This window comes from Solea solea, chromosome 20 (assembly GCF_958295425.1).
Source record: "Solea solea chromosome 20, fSolSol10.1, whole genome shotgun sequence".
In the NCBI taxonomy this organism is placed as follows: Eukaryota; Metazoa; Chordata; class Actinopteri; order Pleuronectiformes; family Soleidae; genus Solea; species Solea solea.
Genome location: NC_081153.1, coordinates 19,049,941 through 19,070,098, shown reverse-complemented (window position 1 = coordinate 19,070,098; position 20,158 = coordinate 19,049,941). Strand labels below are relative to the sequence as shown.

Below are 20,158 nucleotides of genomic sequence, written 5' to 3'. Positions count from 1 at the left end.
ATAGAATTTCTTCCTTGGGCTATAACCTACATCCCCAGAAACTTTCATTTTATTGATTTATTAGTTATTGTGCTCACATAAAAATAGACAAACACAGCCAGAAACATGTGGAAGTAAATAACAAATAAAGAAAATGATGGCATTTATGTATATGTAGAGAGGGATTTCTGTTTAAAGGCTCCGTCGATATAGTTTTTTATGCCTATAAGTTTGTTCTCACCAGTGTTTGTTTAAAAAAAAAAACTACTACACCAATTTCCATAAACCTTTGTGGAGCAGTGAGGCATGAGCCCGTGAAGAAAACGTTTAATTTTAGTGCTGCTTCATGAGAGAAGAACACTTGACGGAGGTCTGCGCATGTCATTCCACTTTTTCTGAGTCCTCAGATGCCACGGCAAAAAAACAACAACAGAGAAGTGCCTTTCAAACTACAAATAAGTGTTACAATGTAACGCCGATTCAAGTGGGTTAAGTGTGATTGAAGTTTTTAGATTTACACGTCTCACATGACACGAGTCATTAAGGTGAAGCTGCTCACAAAAGAACGTGGTCCTGCTTTTCCGTCTGTTGTTGCCATGTGTTTTAACACGTCTTGTTATTTACCCAAGTAACACTGCCACACGTGAGGCACATGTACTAACTAAGTGAACACGGGAAAAGTGGAGAAAAAAAACTGTCCATCATCCATCCAACGAAGGGCAACATACAGCTCAACACGTCTATTTATACAATGGATCTATGGCCTCTCCAAAAGTGGATTAGTGAAGACGAAATCCACAAAAAGAGAAGTCATGAGATTCACACAGAGACTTCTTGGCTCGTGTTCTCGGCACCTGTTTTTTCTCAGTGAAAATACTTCAAATCCTCCCCCACAAGGACCCCAATTTGAATTGATTTACATACACAAATTCTAATTAATTCTGTTGTCAGACTCCTTGACAAACTGAGGAGTCTGACTAACTCCAATTAACACCTCCTAACAAGGTAGAGTGCTTGATTGCCCTGGCCTCTCATGAAAGCTGTAAAGAAAAAGGCTCTTCGGGGGATTTGAGGCTGATGAATAGAAATGTTTGCACTTGCGCGTGTCAGCAAATTGTATTTCGAGGCATCCGATGATATTTTTATTCGCCGTTTGGTTTTTTGACCCCAGTTAATCTTTGTTTGAGTGTAACTGAGAAGTGGACATCAGACACACTAAGTGCCAACTCTAGAGAGAATAAAGGGTTTTAAATGTACGTGATCATAACTAAAGCATATCATTTATTAAAAAGAAGTTACTACAACTTTCTTTCTCTCTGCCAGATCTGCAAATGTCATATCACACATCTTAAATGTGTAATACTGCTATTCATTCATATGTAATCTCTGTCATAAAGCTCAGCAATAGTTTAATAACAATAATAAATCTTGTATAAAGTATCTAAAAGGGATACAAGTATCTTTCTTTTACAATATTATGTTGTGAGTAAAAGTCTTAAAGTATAAGATGTTTACTGTATTTAATGATCAAAAGTAATTTTCTTATATAAAATGTACTTAAGTTTAGAAGTACAGTCGTCTTGGAAGGTTGTTGGTGCGATTCCCGACTTCACTAGTCTATATTAACCCTACGTTGCCCCTACGTTGCGGTGCGTAAATGGGTATAACAAATGTGTAATAGAAAATGTGCTGCATGAATGTGAGAGTGAATGGGTGAATGGCAAAAACTGTAGTGTAAAGTAGCTTTGAATAGTCATCAAGACTAGAAAAGTGCTCTATAAATACAAACCATTTACCAACTCTTCTTCTTCCGCTGATTTTATTTGGCATTGGAGTAAAAGTACACAATTTATTTAGGAAATGTAGTGGAGTAATTGTAAAAGTTGCTAGAAATATAAATAACAAAGTGCAGATATAACATTACATTACATTACATTACAGATATGTAAATGTTGTACTTTTTGTAACAAAGTATTTGTAATTTGTTACATTGCAACACTGGAATTCAATATAATTGAACAATAAAACACAGGTATAATTTCTTTGATTGTTTGACCTCAGGTTTGTGAAACATGTTTTTTTAATTGTAATAACCTTTGAGGCCATATCACCCTGTCATCCACCAATCAAAACCTCCGGTCCATGCAGTAACAAGGTTATTGAACACTGCAACTTGTATGTAAACTACAGATAGCATCATCAGTCAGTCTCTGCAGGTCAGTAAACAGTAAACACACAATGTTATATATAGATATTCCATGACCTTTGAAAGGATGATTCTTTGGCGAAACCCTGACAGCTGCCAAATCCGGCAACAAGTCGATAGATTGCGTCTTCCCCAAGCATTCATGCAAGAAGTACAGCGATCAATAGACACCTCTACAGCATGCTTCCACATATTCAGACCATGTTAACTTACAGGAGATATGTGCATTGGAATAAGACCTGAATAAGAAATGACTGTGCTCGACTGAGGCTTACAACGTCAAATACTACATGAGTTCTATTTGATTGTCAGTCATAAAAGGTCCATAGACAAAAACAGTGGTTGAGAGTGAATGAGTAAAACTTTGCTGTCCATGTGTGTGTGTGTTTGTGAGAGATTGTCCTTCCCTCAGGCCATCCATCGTTAACCATGTAGAAAGTTCATGTAAGAAAGGCCAAAGAGGCTACGGAGACATTGTACCCAAGGAGGGCTGACATCTAAAACACGGATGAAGGCCTGAGGCTGTTTCCTCACCTTCAGTCACACACTATTACTGCTCTCACTGACTGAATGTGCAGCCACGGGCACATGTGCGTCTGCATGGATCAACAATTTATTTTTAAGACATTCCCTTTTACAAAAAAAAGAAAAGAACATAACCTACAGACAGACAGACGGAGACGGTGATTATGTTTTCGCCTCACACTGTATTTTCCCTTCCGATGTGTTAAATGATTATCAAGACAGAAATACTTCAAAGCTGTTCCTGCGGGAGCGTTTTTATTATGCACACACTTCATTCACCACACTGACCACTTTTATTCTTTATTGAGGAGTCAGTTTAATTAGCTTGAGTTTAACATTCTTTATGAAACTAACTAAAGCACACTACAAGTTTTAATCTTGCAAATCATGTACATGCAGCTGTCACCTTTCCCTCTCCTTAGATTTACTCACTGGGTGACGCTTGTCTACAAATCTTTACTTGGATTGTTTCTAGAGCTGAAACAATTACTCGATTAATGGATTATTAATCCATTGCTAAATAATTAATTAATCGGTTTGAAGCTTTTTTCATGATAAAAACAAGATTTCTGATTGTTTCAGCTTCTTCAGTGTGAATATTAGTTACAAAGAAACCCTTCAAATTAAAACTAAACTCATCATGGCCTGAACTTAAACAATACTCTGCAAATGTCAATCCACAGAGCCAGAACTGAACTGTTGTTTGAATTTCTTTCTCTCATTACTGTGCCTCCTTTTATTCTTTTATTGCATATTGACTATTTCTTTTTCTGTATGTGTGATAGATGTGTCTAGTTGTATCTTGATTTAATATTTTGATTCTTGCCGGTCTCTCTTGTAAAAGAGATTCCAATCTCAATTAGACTGGTTGAATAAGCGCATGCTGTTGTTTATCATGAGCATATGCTCGTTGCACTGTATATGGAGTGGAGGTCGTGGACGCTGACAGTCCTAATGATGCTTTCAGCTCACCCCAGGTGTTAATGTACACCACGCAATGTATTATATAACCTCACTGACTCCTTTGGAACTGGGCCGACTACAGTATATAAGTGTCATGCTCACGGGTCTCCCAGAGTAAGAGTCTGGCGAGAGATGAGTCTCAAGTTAGCAAGGCCACAACTGTTTGGAAAAAAGGCGTTGAGTGTTGGCAGGGAAGTACAGAGGTGAGAGGAACCAGAGGCGTGGAAGGGCCTCGTGCTCGTGCCCCCAGAAGGAGTGTGCGGCACGCAGGCAGGATCCCGACTCACTGGTGCATGAATAATGATGAAGAGAGTATCCTGCGGCTAAGCTGCACTTAACAGCACATTGATTTCAAGCCCCCGTGTTCCCTCTGGAGGCCAGTGGGATGTACCTCAACAGGCCAGGCACCCCCCCTTCTTTCCCCTTCTGACCATAATCGGCCCCTCCCACTGTCTACCCAACCCTGCGTCGATTTGGGTACACCATGCTGGTCACTGGCCTCTACTCCCTCCCCCCTTTCCTTGGTAGAGTCCCTGAGGAGTTGAACAGGATTCGGGGGCACTAAGGCTCCCGTAAGACCCTGGTCTTGAGAGCAATGTTTGGAGTAGGGCATGCTGAGGCAGCCAGGTGGAAAAGATCTATCATCAAAATCAATGCATTGGCACTTTGAGGGGAGCGCTCCAACAGATTTGGGAATTTCATATTCTCTTCCGTCTCTCCTGGCACCTTCAGAAGGCCTCACCTCCAGAGAAAGAGACAACAGCCGCTCGGTCTGCTGGGAACAGAGAAGTCCTAACTCGTATAGCTTCTGGGACACAATCAATATTCTTTTGGTGGTTTGCACCTAACATGTTAAACTGTCCAATCTGTCGCCTCTCTCTGCTGCTCACAGCGAAATGAAAAATATCTGCCTTTGTTAAGTGTGGAACTTTTTGTGATTTTTTTTTGTTGATGTTATTATTCTGCCTTTGTTTGGTCTTCATGAACAGGAACAGTGTTTTATTATTGAAGATTTTATTCTCTCTGTATAAAGAAAATACAATCAGACCTGACAGAGGGAGCGTTTACAGCGTATACAGCAGCAGGGGAAGCATTTACGCCTTGTATTTATTTGCTTGTGCAATGCTGCCGTTGCCGCCGTCTGTCTTGACATACAACAAATCACTTTCTGTGTGCAACGTGGGAATGTCACCAGGTGACACAAGATCTTAACACCACTATACTGAGAAACACACAGTCAGCATTGTGTGAATTCATTTGACAATGGATAGTGATATAAATTTGTTTATGTTTCAAAGTTACAAACCAAAGTTTGCAGTGTCACCTGTTTTTTTAGAACAATTTCTCCACCATCAAACCTTTGAAAGAGAAAACTTTCTTTCTCATCATCACCGCACCTTGCAGCCTGCATCTCTTTATGTGACTCCCAGCACAGGTGGATACCAGTGTGGTGCTTCTTCCACTTGTCTAAATTCTGACTCATCTCCCAGCTGCATTATGTAGATGCATGTTTTTAGGAGCGATACACAGAACACGTCTTTGTGCGCTAATGGGCTCTCAGCATCTTTAAGACTCCGGGTACAATTAAGAGGTGATAGTTTGCTCTCCCACCTCGCAGTTCTATTTCTGAACTGCCGTGTGATTATGCCAGAGGTTGCTGGGTTGATGAGGAATAGGCTCTATTTAAAGGAAGACACTGATTAAGTCTTCTGCAAGAACAGACTACTTTTGCTGCTTACACCAGCCTATTTTTTTTTCTTATACACGTCTGCTTAGTAGATACTTTTATATGCAAATAAGTTATGATTGGGATTTAAATGTGATTTTGCATTTATGAGGGTGTTATTTTAATTATGGTAGACACTTATAATACATTAAACACCATATGTTTGGTTATGCTATAGCTTTAAGGGGTTGGTCATTATAGGAAATTGCCAACAAAAAGATTGTTCCCACGTGCACTAACATCATGATCTACCACATCTTCAAGCCAAAATTCAAAATGCATTCTTACAACTGAAGGTTTGTGTCTTGTACACATATTTTTTATTTTTGAGGGATAAAAAGTTTGTTAACAGGAATTTATATAGCCAAGACAAGTGAATGTTGTGCTTTGCACATCTCTTACATGGCTTCAAAAAAGTGACCTATACAGCATTGCCATCTGCTGGTCAAAATGTGTCATTACACAATTCTCGTTCACACATGATGAGCATGTGGTTTTATAGAAGATGGATAACGATGAGCCATGAGTCAAACGTTTGTTGGATGATGAGAGGCACGTAGTATGTTATTTCATTCAGACTTCGGCTTTACTGATTGCATTTTATGATATTTAATAATTCAATCAATGGGCGGTGATGTTTGTAATGACTACGGTTTAGCATTTTGCAAATTGGATTTTACTTTCCTGAAGCTTCCTGAACCCAAAAGGCTCCAAATGTAAATATAGACAATATAATTTACATATTGACTGTTTTCCACAAATGTGAATAATTGTTATTATTATTATTTTTATTATTATCATTAATAATTATAAACAATATAAACTCTATTATGAATGTATGTATGTATATATATATGTAGTGTTTTAAAAGTGTAGTATTTGTAGCACAAGTCGTCCCAAGTCCTCCCAACTTGGGACTTTGAAGCAACAAAGGCGTATTCCCCGCCCTTACTTATACGTCATTAGATGTGATTCGTTGAAAATGCCGGGTATTGAAAGCGCATTGGCTGTCAATTACTGTCAATCATTTTAGAGGCGTGTCCTTACCGCGTCGTCAGGGGAAGCACAGCCAGTCCTCTGTGTTCAGACAAGTGTCACCCGGCTCGGTCTCACTCACGTACACACGCACATCTACCGGTCCGATAAAACAAAGTGAGAACACACGGTGGAGATAAGGACCGGCGGCAGGTGAAATGGACGAGTACTCGGAGCAAATGAGACCCCTCTTGAGAACAGTAAGTCCCCACCCCGCACAGTTAGCCGTTATTCCACCAATGGTTTTTGTGGCTCTTTGTCCGGGTGTTTGTCCCTTGTTTGCCAAGCAGCGGCACAAGTACGAGGGATGCTTGGGAGTCAGTGGGGGCACCATCCGGCTGCTGCCATTGTTAGCCGGCTTTCTGCTTCTGACACGTGGCACGGACAAAAGTTATGTTCAGGTGTTTGGTTTGGGGTTCAATGAAGTTTATGTTTTGGAGGAAATTGTTACAGATTCGCTTAGGTTTGTCGTTAGTTAGTGAATTTCCCTTCATTCGCTCTCGAGGAAGTGCTCAGTAAAGACACGAACTTTTATTATTAACAGCTGCGAAATGTGAACAATAACCGTTGGCTGTCAAATGAGACCAATAAAGAGCTTTAATGACCTGAATGTTAACATAAGTAGATGTACTATGTAGCCAACCTATTCTATGGGAACTGTCGCAAACTGTCCTAAACAAAGTAACTGCGATTCTTCATATTATCGCGATACTTACCCCGGAGAAGACTGTCCTTAATATACATTTAGTTGTTCTAAGGGTTCCAAAAATCTTCCATATCTGCACTGCTACAGAGAGAACGGATAACACTACAGTTCTCAAACTGTGGTACATGTACCACCAATAGTACACAAGCTTCCTGTAGTGGTACTTGTCTGGGTATGTGATCAGAGTGGAGCTGAATGGAAAGTGAAACACATAGCAAAATAAATAAATAAATTAAATAATGATTTGTCACCTTATCTCCCGCTCCATCTTTATGTAATGTCACTATACCAGTGTGTGAAGTATATGTGAGGATGAGGAGAGCGCAAATTATCTCATTGGGAATAAGTCTGCCTCCTGTAGCGGGCTTTGCGCGACCTATTTACGCCACTGTATTTTAACGTTGTTGGGGGTAATGGTGTTACTTTGAGAGCTCAATATCTTCTCAGTGACTTGGTATAAAAAGTTTGAGAACCACGGAACTCATGTAACAACAAACATTAAAGGCTACACAAAGTGTAATGTTCCACACACACACGTTACCAACATTAGGAGAGATTACCCGACTAAACAATGACACAAAAGTGTTGCAATGTTACTGAGACATGAGGGATATATCTATTCAGTTATTGTTTTATGAAACAATAAACAATAATCTTAAACAAGCTCATTATGAATCATGGGCTCCTGGAATAACTGGAGTGATGCTGGCTGCTCCTTCTGGCACTTCAAAGTAAGCCACTAGGACTGTATGTTGGTGAGCTAGACATAGTCACTCGCATGAAATATTAACTATTTTCCATGATTTCACCAATAATGAAATTGACTACAATTGGCTTATTGTGAGTGCATTTAAGTATTCCTTGTTGGCAGTGTGCCTGTAATTGATTGCCATGAATCATTTCTGTGTTATTAATCCTGACGTTCAACAGGTTTACTCGTCATTTCTTTAGATCATATGTGGCCTGATGATGAGATCTGCTGGCACAGTGGCTTAATTAAATGCACTCACTTGCTTATCATATGTGTCCAGATGTTCATGTGCGACATTTCCAAGTTATTCTTGTTGTGAAAAGAGAGGAAAAGTTAGAGTGGAAAAGTACACAAGAGGCTGAGATGATAATCAAAGTGCTATGGTACGTTACATAATACCAAACTCTATCCTTCATTAATGAGCCAGTAAGTTAAAACTATTTGTCTGTTTTAATGTTGTGGCTGATCAGTGTAAACCCAAGGATGAGGATCAAAGTATGAATGTCAAGCCCAGTATGTGGGATTTAGGGGATATCTATCAGCAGAACTGGAACTCTGTATTTATAATAGTAGATTATAGATTTCCTAAATCTATTACCTGATATTAATTAAGACCTGTTGTGTATTCAATTTAATGAGACCTTTAGATTACATCACAAGCGGGTCCTCTCTCCCATGAAATCCACAATTTTTACCGTTTTCATGCTACTTATTTTAAGTCCATCATGAGTTGTATGTGCCAAGTTGTTTGTGTCTTTCATGAACTAGATTTTATCGTCACTCTTTTGTGGTTGGTAATTTCACTTACACTGTTTAGCTACAACAGATCCCTGTTTTTAATGTTGTGTCTGACTGGTGTATGTGTTGTCTTAACTGCCAGTGGAGATCCACCACATCCTGTGTGCTGGGTGTAACTTTTGCAGATACTGGGCACGATGAGCATTAGACACTCAGCAATGTTTATAAAAGCCCCCCAAAAAGAAAGTGGGCACAGAGCTAAGTTTAAAATACAGCCTCACCTTTTGACGTCATTGCTGGTGTAGGGTTGTCTACTTCCGTGTCTGTGAGCCTAGCTATGTACTGTATGTGTGTGTGTGCATGCACCGTGCGCATGTGACTGTGGAAATCTGACCTCTTGCTGTTCATTGAAAAGGAACTGTTAGCCAGCTGCTTACCTCATCCCCGGGCATGGAAAGCAATGTGCTCACTAAAGGAAACTGCTTCAAGTCTAATAAAGTCTTGTTATTGTTTATCCATCAAAATAAACACCCCAGTAAACATTCAGCTCGTGTGCACATGTTTTTAAAAATATGCATCTGGCTTTAACAGGAAATGAATGCTATTTACAGACAGTTTAAAAATGTCACTTTGAAAGTGAAAACATGGGTGTACCAACGTACCAAAAAACCCTAATGCAATTGAAAGGATGTTCTGATGCCTTTTGAGCCACAGAACATATTTATAAATGGATATTTACTGGGCTTTGACTTGGATGTTTAACTAACCTATGTGTGCCTCTGTGTTACAGACGTGGTCACTGCAGTTTTCTGATGCATTTTAAAGAGTAAATCCTTTCTATCCTATCACGTCTTATCACGACAGATCAGTAAATATTCATTCCCAGTTTGCATTATTTTCTAAAGGGTTTCTTTAAATAAATGTGTCTAACCCAGCAGTTAGTAAGAACATTACTCATTGTTATAACTTAAATATGAATAACCGATGCTACGCAGTTTGAACGTTCATTAAATCTAATGTCAAATGTTTGCTCATTTGCCTAGAATTGAGGCATTTATGTAGCCCACTGTCCCACTACTAAACAAGGGTTATCGTCTGGCCTACATAAACCCTCTGACCAGGGTTTTTATTGGCTTAGCATTTACTGAAAGGTTTAGTAGGTGTTTTATGAAGTTAACTCCTTGTGTAGCATGGGTTTGAATGGGCAATTACTCTAAACCAGCCTCAGTGGCAGTCTGTTGAGCTATACTTATGTTAATACAATAAAAGTAATTCATTTGCACTCTATCCAGACTTGGGCTAATTTGCCTCCAAAACACAACACTTGTATGTTTCTTTCTGTTGGAATCAATGTCCACGAGGGTTGATGCGATTTAACTGTACAACATGGCACAAACTTTTAAATACTTTTTGCTGGAAGAGATGAGAGCCGTTTAATACAAGGTTCCTTGCCAATAAATGTAATTTAGATTTTTACAAGTTAGAATTGGAACATCCTGCTGAACCCTGGTAAAAATTAAGTTGGAATTAAGTTTTTTTTTTTTTTACAAAAACTGCCTAAACGTTCTTGCTTTTGCAATGCATCACATTCTACTATCCTGGTTATATTGTCCAGTAATTAGTAGCGGGTGTCATCTGGTGGTGCTGTAGCTCCAGCTAGTGACTCATTGTATTCCGTAGTTTGTGTTGAAGAGTGGAACACTGATGGCACACAAAATGTAGACTATCTGTTGTTTCATGATGTGTGTGGGAAGATTAGTGGGTAAAAAACAACCTGATGTAGCAAGTAACTGGTAGCAACTTCATCAAACTCACAATCAAAACCAGCAGTGCTTCAAGCCATCACTTTAGCCAGGTTATTTTGAACACTATATGACTTAAGTCATGAAGTTTAGTCCAGTGAATTTGTGGAAAGATTAACATTTGTCTGCATTACACTGTGCAAGAAAGAATCTAAAATATCCAAGATAAAGGTGCTGCATTCTTGCACAGGTGAGCAGTTATAGCCAGTCTCCAGTACTTCAGTGAACATGATCTTCCACATCCGTGATATAGACTCATGGGTATGTCAATCATGTCTCACCATGTTTATTTAACTTCAAATATCAAATTCATATCCGATGACATTTGGGAATTAAATGTTTAAGAGCGCTTTGATGGTTTTAATATGGCCCATGTTCCATCTGCTCACACGCAGGGAATATGGTTACAACTTGTACCGCAGCCAACCACTAGTGGGTTATCATCACATTGTTTTGGCTTCACTTTTTGTCTTTATATGTGGTGTGTGGTTTTGCCCTCAAATTTAAAATGGCCTGTAATGGACAAATTGATCCTCACCCCTGGAACAGTGCATAATGTTTGGTTTAATACACCTGATGTCTATGCTCAGTGTAGGTTTTGCTTTTAGATGTCACCCTTTCGATTTAATTACCACATAAAATTTAATTTTAGCTTTGTATTGACCTTTTGAGTATGTGTTTTGTGGTTAATCTCTTTAGAGCTGAATGATGTTGTTAGGGATGCTGTGCTCATGGGATTTGATCCAGCGTTTCCTTGAGATCTTCTTGACCTACTCGTGTATCAGTTTTTCGATGGAAAGGCAACAAATGAGAAATGGAAATTGCTCGTTGTTAAAAGACGTCTGCAGTGTCTTGAGGGTAGTGTGGAAAGCGTCAATGTCAAATCAAAGTCATTTGGAATCTTGATGAATACGTGTCTGCTTGGGCTGTTTTCCCTCTAAGGAATGCCCAGCCCACACGTGTGCTTGTTTCTATGTATCTGTACTGAGGGGTGGGGGTGGGGGTGGGGGTTCTTCATTTGTGACCTGAATAGCTCAGTGGGTGAGCACTTGTGTGTCCTCCAAATGTGTGCGTGTATGTCCTCTGTGTGTATATGCGTGTGTTTTTAAGCTCTTGGCTTGGTGAATAAAATATTCATGGTGGCATGGTGGGATTGGCTGCCGAGCAAAGAGCGGGCTGTCGGGGAAGAGCAGAGCCCTGTGTGTTCTGAAGCAGTATGTTGCTCTCTCTCTCGCTCCCTTTTCTCTCTCTCTCTTCCGTTCTCTGTATAAAAAGATGAGCAAGAGGTAACAGACGAGTGCGACAGAATCTCTGTTGGTGCTTGGCTCACACACACGCCTTCTACAAAAGAGACCACCATCCGAAAGAAAGAACTGGCTCAAATCCCTGTTGCCTTTGCCCTGTGGATGTTTTAGTCTAAATGGATGAACAGAGCGACGGGGAGGATGTGCTTAAGGTACGTCTGGTGCTCCTGTGTGTGTGTGCGTCTTGTGTTCCCAACTCCTGCGGTGTGCACAGAGTGGCTCTGTGTGTGTTGTGTTATTGGTGTGTTTGTGTCTGTATTGGTTTGTCCTCATGTGTTCCTTTAGGTCAGAGTGAAACAGTGGTCTATGCTAATGAATAGGGCAGGTGGCCTGCACATTTGACCAAAAGGGGGGAAAAAAGAAAGCAGGAGATGTGTGAATGAGTGAATAGGATGCTATTGTTGCCCGTTGAAATAGAAACATTTCCTCTCCACTCTTGAATTGCCTCAAGGAGCAGGAATGAGAGGAAAAGGGACAGAGACAGTTATGGCTGCTTGAAGAAGCGGGACAAGGAGACGAGAAGAGGAGAGAAATGAGAAGGGATTGAAGGGTGCTGCCACTAAATCCAAACAAGGTGCATGCTGTTAATGGAGATTATGCTTATTGACTGAAGTGAAATTATATAGAATGCTTGTTGCCTTTCAACTGAAAGCACACCGCAAAAATACAGAGGAAAATATTTGTGGGGTAAAGAGGACCTGGTTTCCATCTTTGTGTTTACGTTTGCAAAGTCTGTGCATGTTGGGGAATACCAATTAGATTTGGCTTTTCATTCCATTTTTATGTCTCTCAAAGGTGAAATGTCTTAACCAAATTTTTTTCACATTTTGGAGATCTAACTCGCTCGTGTGAGGAAGCATTGTATAATTACTGCCCTCTTAGTAGTGCCTTGTTCAAATATAGTCAGGCTGCAGGGATGTAATTGAACAGCTAGCATGCAAAACTCAGCAAAATATTACTGCCTGATTAGATTATATAATTATCTTCTGGCATCTGTTAAATATCATGAGATGTCCGTCCCTTTGTGAAATTTGACAATATTAACCTATACTTGCAGTGCATACAGTTGCAGTCATCAATAGTTTCTTATATATTTGTTTTTAGACCGCATTTAATTAGTTCCACAAAATAATTGGCAGTAAATACTGTGTGTGAATGTTTCATCTGTGCTTTGTGTGTGTGTGGCAGTGCTGAGACTGTATTCAATATTCAGTCATTTCCAGGGATAGGTCTCTTACAATGTAACACCTCTCTCATGTCAGTATCTATTAACTGGAACAGTTCCCAGCAAAGCAAGGCTATGAAGAAACAGAGATTATAGAGTACCAGGCCTGCTGGCTTGTTCAGTGGCTGGTTGTCTTTCACCGTCTGTCTATCTGTCTGGGTTTGCCTGCTCTGTGACTATTTCTCTACCACACTTTACAGAAGTGATGCACTCACATCCTGTCACCGCTTAATACAATTATTTCAGTGTGTCACGGATTTAAACAGAAGTACTTGGTCATTAAAACCTGAACGCTCATAAGACATTGACTTAGATAAGGCAGGTATCTAAGTATCTAAAATAACCATACCATGAACATCTGCATACAGAATAAATCAGCGACATGGCTATTTTAGTTGTTTCCTTTTGTGATAATTATTGAAGTGTTACATTGTTTTAAGACTAAGTCAAATGCTATACAGCTTGCTTTGCATTGATGATATGCTCTCTACTGAATTAGGTCACATTAAGCATGGTAACACCAGTCAAACATTAGTCTGTTTTTGTTTCTTTTACTCTAAACTATTCAGTATTGTACAAAAATCTAGTAAATATATTAGTTTGAAAAAAGTAACGAAAATCTTCCACCGACAGTCGCTAGTGTCTGAAAACGTCTTTAGTCTGAGGCAAAAACCTACATTTGTGAGCTGCCTTAAGCTAACAATAGTCACCTGGTGATAATGTGGACGTTGTCTTTAATCACCAAATTGTTACAAAGACACTTTTAAGACACAAATGTGAGAGATGTGATTATAAAGGTGAGAATAAAATGCAAAAAATGCTCTATATTTTATACTATATTTCCCCTTTTCATACTGTTAAAGTATTATGTATCGTTTGTAATTGTTTTATTGTTTTTCAAACCAAAAACACGTCAGTTAATTGTCAGTTTCAGCAACAGAATTTCTCTGAGTTCTCTTTCAGTGCATATATTTTCAGAATAAAGGCTTAGATTACAGAATGGACACATGGTAAACCTTGTGTTAACTCTTAAAAGTTCATGCGAACTGTAAATCCCCACCCACATATTATACCCAACACAAGTGTGTTTTTTATTTACGGTCTAAGTTGTTGTAAATACCAGAGAAAATCCTCAGATGCAGTTACAGCAATGACTGCACTCGCTTTTAGTTGTTTATTTTTTTAATGTGTTAATCATTTGGTTATCATGATGATGTTCAGTCAGCTGGTGATAAATGTTGGCATCATTCATTGATCTGGCCCTTATCCAAACTGATGTTGCCTTTGAATATCATGTGCTTTAACATTTTCTATTGAACCACATATTTTCTCCTAAGAATTTTGAGCTTAATCGGGCTAAACGGGGATTTGCAATATCCTCCATCAGACTTTATACAAGCTCTCAGTTCATCTAAACTCACACATTGGACGTGACGTGTCCCCCTAGGAGAAGTGGTTAACCACTTTTATAATAATAACAAGTTTGATGATATTTTTTCTTCTTAATTTTGAAATACACTACCCAGACTTGAACCAGATGCAGCCAGAGACACTTCTGCATTCTGTCAATAGCTCTGATTGATGTCACTATATACTGTCTTGTCTTACTCAGCTGGCAGTTCTTCAGCCTTTCATCTCCCCTCCACTGGCACTGCTCCTGGAGCCCAACCACAGCTGTGCTTTGTGGGCATAATGGCCAGACACCTCCCCCTGGCCAGAGGACTTTGGGGTGACAGACTGCAGGTTTATTTTGGGAACTGTTTGACAGGTTGGAACTGGTGCCCTTAAATTGTAGCAAGCAATGTTGAGGGCACAACAGGCTTTGACATGTGCATAAACAGGCATGACAATAATAAACATTGATTACATAATAAGTGGTTTCACATTAGCAAATGGGGTTTTTCTTGTTACAGCAAACTTTAGAGGAGATTTTGTGGGAACGGAATTTTAAGAAGCTTAAGAATAAGACGGTACACGCTAAGTAGAAAGAGTTTGACACCAGCTTTGTGTACCCTGCTTGTAAACATTGGTTCACGTGATTCTTGCAGAATGGGAAATTGGCAAGTGAGACTGACGGACGAATATCTTGGACCTGAAATCATTGACACTTTCAAGCTTTCAGTTACAAACGACCACCTCTCCAGTTTCACTCACCCTTGGTCTGGTGTGTGAGGAAGAGCTCCAGCTATTGGAAAGATACATTTCTCATTGCTTTCCCCCCACCCGGGCCGCTCAATTATTACCGCTCCTCATCAAGTCACTGATGGTGAACAACGCTGGTCATTATCATGCAAATCCACAAGCAGCTGAGAAACACACACTCACGGCCTAACGAGTGCACACACACAAACACGGTCACAGATGGCATTATTCATAGAAGTTGGGGCTCTAACCCGGAAAATGATTATGCTAATATATGTGTGGAAATATATGTCACTGAAGACATAATAGAAAGCCACTAATGACATAGGGAAAAGCAGGAGATGGTCGAAGAGAGACGTGCTCTTCATCTAAATGAAACTGCACTGTGGTCAGTGGAGGTGACTGGCATGTTGTGGCTAAGGCTCGTATCATATATCCTATAATCATGAGACTAACATCACCTTTTGTTTCTAGTCTGGCAGCAGTGTCTCCCTGTGATTGGTTGAATGGTTTGAAAGGATCCTCCTATTTGGGGGGGTTATAGTGCGTTAAAGTGTGTCCAAAAATCAGGAATTACAGATTTGTGTACATCGTAATGCTGTCTTATTACTTGCGTAACACTCAAGGCCACATTTAAAGACTGATAGAAGCATGTTTATTTTGGGCTCAGTTGTATTTATAGTATTCTGTAGCCAGGCATGCCCCAGTATGTGGCATGCCTGTATAAAAAACAGGTTGAAAACAGGTTTAAAATAAACTAGGGTAAAATCCTTATTCATAGTCATTTATTTATCACAAACTCAATGTCACATATCTCTTATTCAGCCTATGTTTCAGTCAGTGCTGCTGTCAGAGACCACATTGGCTCATTGCATCCACATGGCACTATACAACCTCAATGTGTGTCTAAAATAGGATTTTCCTGCCTGGTCACAGCACATCAGAAGACACATTGAAAATGGAGCCAAGCATGTGTATTCTCTTTGAATACAATCCAAAAAAAACACCAACGACTACTAATACCCGCAGTACATCCCAGGTAATTTTAACAATCTATCTTGAAGAAATTCAAACTAGGTTGTTAAACCTGTTCCTATTTGTTGACTGTGGACTGCTGCTGGTTGTGATTATGGTGATTATGATAGGAAAAAGAGCCAATGGATTGTGTTTCTCTCATTATTTCTGTAATTCCGGTTGGAGTAACACTAGTATCAATTTCCGTGTTCTGGTAGTAGACCCGACGGGATCGCTCCCAAGACATTTACGTCTGTTTTGGCCAGACATGCAACAGTAATTGGATACAGTGTCTCTGTGGCTGCCTTAAATGTCCTGGCACTTAAGAGCAGGGAGTCAAGGTACCACTAATATTAAGGACCACTAACGACGAGAACAGTGATTGTTTTCTCACAGAGATGCACTCAAATCATCAACCCCTAAAGCCAATGACTTTGGATTGTGATGATTTCATTTTATTGATTTACTGCTGAGATTATTACTGCCAACTTTGTGAAGACAAGTTTGGATATTCAACCTGGCAACATTTTAGGACGTCGTCACACACCTTTAAATAGCTCTTTAAGGGTTTAGGGATGCCAGGGCTACATTTCACAATGTTGTGTATTATATTCTATAATAGTGTATTGTTGTGTACCTTTGTTGCTATGGGTCGTGACAGCTTTATGTCTCTCTCTGTATGCCTCTAATTGGATCTGTTGTTCTCCTGTCTTTTCCATGACATGAGGCAAAAAAAAGGTCATATCCTCTTTTATTTAATGAACATAGCCAGCCTCTCAAAGTTGCTGTGAAACTCGACCTTTGTTGCACAAACCTCAACAATGAAGATGGTTACGGTGGGCTAATTAGTGGAAACTAGGAGCATACAGTAGATAAGCCGTCATGATGCAATTGTGCGTTGCTCCGTTGTACAAAGCACCTGAGGGTGTTTAAGACTGAAGCGGTTGATACGCTTAATAATCTATGCAGTGATCGCATCTGCCAAATTAACCCCGTGTGTCAGTTTTTTGTATGTACAGTAGTAGTGAACTTAATTAAAATAAGATGAAGACGTGATGGAGGGGAAGGATTAGTATTTAGTTAGCTGAATAAAAAGGTCTTTTGTTTATAATTATTAAACAGATGTCAAAAGCTGTGCAAATGGCTGTTTACTGTATTTTGGATGTATACTTTGAGAGTAGATGGATCAATTGTTTATGTTTTATTGGATATAGACTATGAAAAGCTCTTTTTTAAAAAGTCTCTTTTTGGTAAGAGTTATTTTATGTTGTTTTAACATCGCCCAACCTTGTGCTGTCCTGTCGTTGATTGTCATAAATTTGACCCTCAGAAAAATAAACTTTTATTCACCAATTACATCCAGTAAACAAATAAATGGGTGAAAAATGAAAGTACTAATTCAGTTTGGCTATGAAAGGTATTAATTAACATCTTCCCCTGCTTTTTCTATTTCTTATGCCTCTCTCTTTCTGTCCCTCACTGTCATTTTCAGGGTCTGGATGAAGAGGCAATAGTTGACCATGGAAAGTCCAGCTTCACCACACACTCAAACTATGAAGGGGATGAGTTGGAAAGTAAGTATCCATTATTGTCAGTTCATATTTCATTTGTTGCTTGGATACCCATATGCTCTTAATGCCAAGCTAAGAATTTATTGATTCATTCTCATCAAATCAAGATCAAGTAGTTGAAATCTGTTCCAGGCTGAATGTCATTTAAAAAATAGTTTGTTTAACTTTGCGTTTTATATGATTGAATTTAATCACCAATGATTAAAAACAAACACGTGATTCAAATCATTGGACAATGTGTCCACACAGTGATGATTAAGCCTATGAGCTCCACATGACTGTCTCTGTGTTTCTCAGTAAAGCAGTGTTTAGATCTCGTCACTCATTGACTTTCCAGTGACGGAGGCAACAACTACATTGTACTAGTAGAGCAAGACGACTGCACACAGATTGGAGTTTGGTTGAAAACACAAAGTGCCAACAGCAACTTTCAGAAGTGAATACGGCTGTTCAAAAAGCCTGGTCATTTAGTAGTTTGGCAAAATAAATGTTTTCTGCCCCCGCCAGTCCCTGTGTATACACACAAAGGCTCTCTTAATCAGGTCTGATAGTATTTCATGATAGAGTTTGTTTTCAGAAGAAGGAAAGCAGCAAACAATGTTACATTGTTTCTGTTCACAAAAACCAGACAGGCAGAATAATATCAACAACCAAAATCCCCAAAAGTTACTCATGTCAAATAAGATGGACATTAATAAGGAATACTGACATTGTTGTTATTATATTGAGTTCTAACTATATATTTAATAAGTCATGTGATCAGGTTGTTAATGGGTGGATGCTTGTTGGACACAGCAGCATTATAAACATTTTTGCACACTTCAGGTGTTTTTGTACCTCTTAACCTTCCGTCTCACTGCTCAGTCCTTGTTTTTGTGACACCCATGGAGCTGCCTTCTGTCCAGCTAAGCTGATTTTTTTTGTCCTCCCATTCCATTTCCTCTTCTCGAGCTCTGTTTTCCTTCATCTGTTCACCTCACGTGTGCATCACCCCTACCTTCCTCCGAGTGCTCCATCTTGGTTTCATTCCTCAAGTCTTTCCCTCTGAAATCAAAAAGAGAATCACTCATTTATTCGTTTATGTTGAGCTAAAATAGGGCACAGTTCCTGTGTAACAGTGGCAATAATGAGAGGAAGTACATAAATGATTGGGTGGAAACAGAAGGGTGAAAAAGTTAAATGCTGTTCTCTGATTTCCTTAAAGTAGATTATCAAGAGCACTCAAAAGGAATGGAAAAAGGTCATTGTCTTCTTCTTAAATGTGACTCCGTCTGTTAGCTGTAAATGAATGGACATTTTCCTGGCACTGAAATTAGCTTAATTTAATCTATTTAATTTGGACTTCCATTTGTATCTTTTTGTGTCAGTGTTGCTCTTCTTATACAATTATATGGTTATTCATTGTACTGTGTAATTGTCAGAATCTGCACACTGAATTATTACTCTGAAACACCTAATTATTGGTATTTCGAATGAGTCCATATATATCACTGATGATGCAACTTTACAGTTTTATATACCCGCTTTTCTGCTATTTTACCGCCTATTATTCTGTTCCTGCTTTCATTTTCTTTCCACAAACATTGTAGAATGAATGCCTTCTGAATTGTGACTCTTTTTTTCCACTCAGGCCACCGAGCCGTGTACGTAGGTGTTCACGTTCCTCTTGGAAGAGAAGGCAGGCGGAGGCATCGCCACCGAGGACACAGACACCACAGAAAGAAGAGAGAGAGAGACTCTGAGGATGGGAAGGAAGATGGCAGGGAATCCCCTTCTTATGGTTGGAAACTGTTTCTAGTTTATGAAAACAAGTCTACATTGAATGCCTCTAGATTATTTATATATATATATATATTCTAATTTTCTATCCCTCAGCACTGTACTTTAAGGTTAACGACTGCTTTTGGAAGCCATTGACGGTGTGTATTCACACAGTCACAGGACCATAAACAGAAACTCTTGCAATCCAGCAAATAGTTATTAAGTAAATACAATCCTTGCTGCAAAGTCCAGACACCCTACAAGTGACTGCCGTGTGTCTCTGTCTCTCAAACAGTTATGAATAAAACATTTGACTTTGAAAGGCACTAAATGCCACGGACCAATGTCTTTGACAGTGATTGAAGACTGACTTTTTACTGGATGTGTGTGTGTGTGTGTGTGTGTGTGTGTGTGTGTGTGTGTGTGTGTGTGTGTGTGTGTGTGTGTGTGTGTGTGTGTGTGTGTGTGTGTGTGTGTGTGTGTGTGTGTGTGTGTGTGTGTGTGTGTGTGTGTGTGTGTGTGTGTGTGTGTGTGTGTGTGTGTGTGTGTGTGTGTGTGTGCGTGCGTGCGTGTCACCTCAGCTGCAAGGAGTGACTAATGCTTCATGAGAATAAAAAAAAGAAATTCTGCACACAATTCTGGTGTTCTGAGAGCACAGTGCATAATGATTTAAGATGAATATTCTGAAACCATTTACTATTCATCTTCTC

General features: G+C 39.4%; 1 protein-coding gene across 9 annotated transcripts in view; it reads left to right on the top strand.

Moving 5' to 3' along the window:
- Nucleotides 1-6,469: 6,469 nt before the first annotated feature.
- Nucleotides 6,470-20,158, top strand: part of LOC131447307 (sodium bicarbonate cotransporter 3-like) — a 34,788-nt gene continuing 21,099 nt past the window's right edge. For 8 of the 9 annotated variants that reach the window (XM_058619006.1, XM_058619008.1, XM_058619007.1 and 5 more), the window contains exons 1-3: nt 6,470-6,634; nt 17,609-17,690; nt 19,318-19,467. In XM_058619006.1, coding sequence (XP_058474989.1) covers nt 6,593-6,634; nt 17,609-17,690; nt 19,318-19,467 — 274 coding nt within the window. In that variant the 5' untranslated portion in view covers nt 6,470-6,592. Of the gene's footprint in view, nt 6,635-11,592; nt 11,888-17,608; nt 17,691-19,317; nt 19,468-20,158 lie in introns of those variants that run through there. The other variant, XM_058619002.1, reaches the window with a different exon arrangement.